The sequence below is a fragment of the Aplysia californica genome, unplaced genomic scaffold, assembly GCF_000002075.1.
Source record: "Aplysia californica isolate F4 #8 unplaced genomic scaffold, AplCal3.0 scaffold01051, whole genome shotgun sequence".
NCBI lineage: Eukaryota > Metazoa > Mollusca > Gastropoda > Aplysiida > Aplysiidae > Aplysia > Aplysia californica.
The window spans coordinates 206,833-212,753 of record NW_004798321.1 but is presented as its reverse complement, the minus strand read 5'-3'; the positions used below and the strand labels follow the sequence as shown (position 1 = coordinate 212,753).

General features: G+C 35.4%; 1 protein-coding gene across 1 annotated transcript in view; it reads left to right on the top strand.

Moving 5' to 3' along the window:
* LOC101845052 (small G protein signaling modulator 1) overlaps window positions 1-5,921 on the top strand; it is a gene marked incomplete at its 5' end in the record, with an annotated part of 46,304 nt that overhangs the window by 8,708 nt on the left and 31,675 nt on the right. The window contains 1 exon segment of the mRNA XM_013089801.2: window positions 254-381. Coding sequence (XP_012945255.1) covers window positions 254-381 — 128 coding nt within the window.

The following is a 5,921-nucleotide window of genomic DNA, read 5'->3' as shown; positions in this document are numbered from 1 at the left end:
GAACAAACAAACAAACAAATGTGTACTTCAGAACAAACAAACAAACAAATGTGTACTTCAGAACAAACAAACAAACAAATGTGTACTTCAGAACAAACAAACAAACAGATGTGTACTTCAGAACAAGGAAACAAACAGATGTGTACTTCAGAACAAGGAAACAAACAAATGGTTACTTCAGAACAAACAAATAAACCGGGTTTTTTTTCCGAACTAGGAAACAAACAAATGGTTTCTATTTCTCTGACCCCAGGAAGACAAAGAGGCCCTGGCAGGCTACCTGTCGCTCCACCAGAGCTCTGAGGGACTCATCATCATGTGGACTCCCAACCAGCTGATGAACGGCTGCTGTGAGGAAGCCACGGACGAGACTGACAGAAGGTGAGGGCAAAGTTACAGGTCCCTTGTGATACTGGTTTTGGGGGGGGGGGGGGTTTGAGGTATATGTGTTGATTTTGTCTGCACCGTTTTAAATTTTTTTATTTTTTCTCCTTGTCCCACTTTACTGCAGTAAGATGACAGAGCCCCTCTTTTTTATCGCTGCAGTTTCTAGAAAAAGAGGTTTTTTGTCAGTGTAACCATTTAAAAATAGCATTCTTCCGAAATTGGAATTCTAATTTATTAAAAACCTAGTCACAGTTTCACTTTGATTTTTTCACACAGGTAGGGTAACAGATCAGGATTTCAATTTAGGAAATTAAAAAATTTTGGCGTCAAAATGAAAAAGGCGTTTTGTCAGCTTACGGCAGTTTAGTTGAAGCACACAGTTCTATTTTACGAATATACGCACTACACGTATATATCTGTGTTTGTACATTTATTTGTTGAGTGTGTGGGGCATTTTCAGAGTCCCTGTTCTTTAGAACACCTGTCTAGAACAGCTTTTCAGATTCATATGTGCCACGAGGCGTTGGAATCAGGCGCTCGTTAATTTTTGGGCATGCGGAGTTATTGGTATAATCTAAAAACTGATTTATATTTGCCTTGCTTCCAATGAAATAAACATCCGTCTATCTTGAATAGAACTCAAGTTATTTGCAATAGGAAGTGAAGTTGCCTGGTTCCAATGGTGAAATTAACGAGAAAATGACCGCCAAAATTTGGTAAAATTAAGAGCTAAAGAGTCCTTGAAAACTGAAAAATGACATATTTTGTGCCTTTTATCAATGTTGTTCACTAAAATTCACACGCAAATGTGTTTTTATATGGACGTAAAAAAAACTCAACCAATCGATAAAAATGTCCAAACTGGCAGAGAAATGCCTATTTCCCCGATTTCTGTATTTTGACGAGCGCCTGATTTCACCGTGCTGCCTCGCATATATTCTATTCAGCGTTACTGCTGTTATTGTCCTATTTTCTTCCTAGGTAGATGTTGCTCTGATTATGAATGACTCACTTTAGGCTGAACGTTGACCACAGATTTTGTGGCTTAGTGTGGATAACAGATTATACAGCGTACTGGATCTTCTTTCTAGAAGTGATTTTCACTAGATGCTATATTAGTGCAATTATTATTATCATTGTTATTACCAGCATTATTATTATTTATTATTATTATTATTATTATTATTATTATTATTATTATTATTATTATTATTATTTTTATTATTATGATTTTGATTATTATTATGATTATTATTATTGTTATTATTATGATTATTATTATTGTTATTATTATTATTATTATTATTATTGTTATTATTATTATTGTTGTTATTATTATTATTATTGTTATTATTATTATTATTATTGTTATTATTATTATTATTATTATTGTTATTATTATTATTATTATTATTATTATTATTGTTATTATTATTATTGTTGTTGTTATTATTATTATTATTGTTTTTATTGCTACCTCATTTTGCACAGTAGTTTTATACCTGGAAGCTCAGAGGCAGAAAATTAATAGCTTTCTCTCAAAAAAGAGGTCGTTGAAGAGAAAAAGTAGAAGATGTAGTCCAAAGTTCCTATTGATTGTGGACTTGCTGGCAGCAGGGATGATTCCCCCGTGTGGTACTGGTAGCAATAAAAAGAGTTATAATAATAATCAGATTCCTATACACACCATGGGTAACAGGAACCCCTCAGATGGTCTTATCGCACACAATGACGTCTATGGTTGGATGAACATGTAGCCTACGAGGAGGGACTGAGATGCAAAACCCACTACATCCACTTTAGCACTTTTGAGAAAGTCAGCTTTTTTAAAATGCTGCTGTGCACACAAACATGTGTAAAAAGAAGATTTTTTGGTGGCTTTTATGAAGTATGTGCTGGGTTTTAGATGAAAACACTTTGTGCATCTGATAGCCGGTAACAATGTGCACTTAGAAGGAATAAATCTCGATTTTTTTCCAAAATGTCGCTTAGCGGGTTTTGCATCTTACCCCCTCATCTTTACTTTGGTCTGTCATCCATGACTTTTTTACCTGCTTAAAACACCTTATTCTCCAGTTGATATTTCGTGTCAGATGATACAAGGAGAATATATTGATAATTCTTAACCGTATAAGTTCTAATTCTATTTGGTTTTTGCTTGTTTTGGTCTTCTTTTTTTTAAAAATTCAGTGGTATATGTTTTTTAATTTGTGAAAATAGTGTTTATGTGTGTGATTGGGGTGTGTGTGTGTGTGTGTGTGTCTGTGTGTGTGTGTGTGTGTGTGTGTGTGTGTCTGTGTGTGTGTGTGTGTGTGTGTGTGTGTGTGTGTGTGTGTGTGTGTGTGTGCGTGAAAGAGAGAGAGACAGAGAGAGATGTTGTGTGTGTGTGTGTGCTGTTGTGCATGTTTCTGTGTGTGTGTGTGTGTGTGTGTGTGTGTATGTTTGTGTGTGTTTGTTTGTGTGTATATGTATTTACTTCTGTGTATGGTTGTATGGATTGTGCAATATCTATCTTCCAGTTACTCCTCAATACCTTTGTTGTCACAGTGATCATGTGGTTTCCCTGATAGGTCAAAGGTCGTAGAAAGAGCCCCTGACTTAGGTATGACACTTTGGAACTACGGTGCAGGATTGGCTTGTCTGACTCACTCCCGATCTAAGACTAACGTGATGGTGTGTGCACGTGTGACTTTCCCAAACTTCAGAGGTTCAGTTTGTTTTCAGTGGAGTCATATTCATTTGACAGATAAATAGAATACTCATTTGACATATAAATGGAATACTCATTTGACATGAATTGACATATAAATGGAATGAAATACTCATTTGATATATAAATGGAACTACTCATTTGACATTATATAAATGGAACTACTCATTTGACCCATAAGTGAAATACTCTTTTGACATATAAATGAAATACTCGTTAGACATAAGCGAAATATTCCCCTTTGAGGACTCAATCTCTCTCATTAAGTCAGATGATGTCGTTGTAGGCAAGCAGAGCCGATAAAGTGTCACAAAGTCACATGACAAAGTCACATGGTACACACGCTATTTTATCAGTGCATCTTGCGCATTCTCATCTACCTGACTGGGGGTTAGACAGTCTGGAGATAACCACTTTGATCTAAGGAAGAATAAAGTTCTATAGAACAAAACACTTACATCACTAACAGAATAGAACAAACAACTAAAACTAATTACTTCACAAACAGAATAGAACAAACAGCTTACCTGACTAACAGAATAGAACAACAAACAACTAATTACATCACTAACCAAATAGAACAAATGACTTACCTCACTAACAGAATAGGACAAATGACTTACCTCACTAACAGAATAGAACAAATGACTTACCTCACTAACAGAATAGAACAAATGACTTACCTCACTAACAGAATAGAACAACAAACAACTAATTACATCACTAACAGAATAGAACAAATGACTTACCTCACTAACAGAATAGAACAAATGACTTACCTCACTAACAGAATAGAACAAATGACTTACCTCACTAACCGTCCTCCCCAACTTTTGCATTTTGCATCGTTCATTTTTATTGCTTGAGGATACGAATGGTTTTTCAGTTTTTACTAATGGGATGTTTGAGTTTTGGAACATTGTATATCAAGAAATAAGAGGCCAATGCATGGTGCCAGCGTGCTAGAATAGTGGCCGAAGTCAGGATTTTTTTTGGTTTGTTTTTTTGTAAGTGTTTAACAGCACTCGCTAATGGAGGCTTAAACCAAAACCAAGCTGAGACATCATGGCTTATCTTACAATATGACCTAACACCATGTCATATGGTTCAGAAACACCAACCGATATCCGAGAATTGAAAAAAGAAATGTAAGGTTAAGTGAGGAAAAATTGTAGAAATAAGTCTTTTAAAGATTTCAGCTATAATGCCCAATCAGAGCTTTGCAAACTAAGACATTGATGTCCAAATCATTGTAAATGACTCCGGCTTTTGTTGTAGCACGTTGATTCTGATCTTTCCGATGTCTGATTTGGTGATTTTGACTAGAATAAAGATCACAGGCCAGATTTGTTTGCAACAGTTTAGTGTGTGTTCTTCCATGATTTAGTATGTTATTTTAATTTTATTTATTTCCAAAATTGAGAGACTGGGCAGGGGAAAAAGGGGGGAGGGGGGTACTTTTGAAATGGTTTGCCATGAATCAACTGTCATTAATTCACTAATTGTCATAATTTCTTAACCTTTGCTTTCATGCACGGTAAACTGTAACTTGATCTCAGCTGTCAGTTTGTTGGGAGAAGCATCCTCACAGCTTAGCTACACCGTGCTGTAATTTACTCACACGAGGACATGAGTGCCTTGAACTCAAGCACATTCTGCATGAGCATGTGGCCTGGGAGTTTTTTTTTTATTTTTGTGATTTTTTAAACTTGAGAAGTTTTTTCTTTTATTTGTCCAAATCAGCTTAGATTTTTTACGGTGGTGTGAGTATATAATAACAACTTGCATTTTGCTGCTGTGTATTCAAACTATAGCTTTTTTTACTAACACAAATGCACAATTTGTTATACATCAGTGACTGTCGTTCATTTTTCTCCGCAGCTGATAAGTTTTTTTCCATGAATTCTTTCACTACTGTGAGCTGTGTTTCACTGCTCTCCTTTTTCTGTCTCAAAACCACGCCTACTTTTGTAATAATTGAATCTGAAATCTCAGACTAAAAAGTGATTGTTTTTAGCCACATGTTGAGATACGTCATTATTTCCCCTTTATTTCCGTATATATAATACATTTGGCTAATATTGAGGATTGGACAAAAAAACCCGTTAATTTATCCGACGGTCGGCAGAATCAGAAAGTAGGTCAAGGATAGGGCCCAGTCCAGGTGAGGAAAACACCCTGGTAGTGAAAGAGTTAAAAGTGTAATTTAATTGTTTATGGAAGTGGCTTTTGATTCTGAGATTTTCTAACAAGTATATTTTGGAGGAGTAGATGAACATGTATTTTGTATATCTGAGACTGTCTTTGGTTCTTTTTTCATTGAACTCTTTTTCTTTCCTTCTCTCATTCAGCTGGTGGTTGGTGGGTGCTCAAATCGACAGCTCAGTGTAAGAGACTCCCTCTCCTGTAACTTTTCAAAATGGAGCATGGCGGAATCTTACTCCAAGTAGTTGAAATGTAGTCTGCTCCTTCTACTGCATTTTTATTGATGCTTTTCCCTGCTCTCTTTCACTTGGAAAATGTGCCAGTTGATATTCCACACTATCCTTGTTTATAACTCAACTCATTTTCCTGTTTCAGGAGTAAGGGCCCTTTTTGATACTGATCTGCAACTTGATTTTACATTGTAGCTTGTTTTCTTGACAGAGGGATTTTTCAATTTCTTCCGGTGTCTATATTTCTTTTTTTTATTCTCTTTCTATTTTAATGAATTTTCAGACATTTTATTCTGAAGAAATTGTTTTGGCATATTGCGTATTATTTTTTTAGAAGATGAAGGGTTTTAATTTTGATGAATTCACCCAAAAAAGTCAATTCTTCCCCC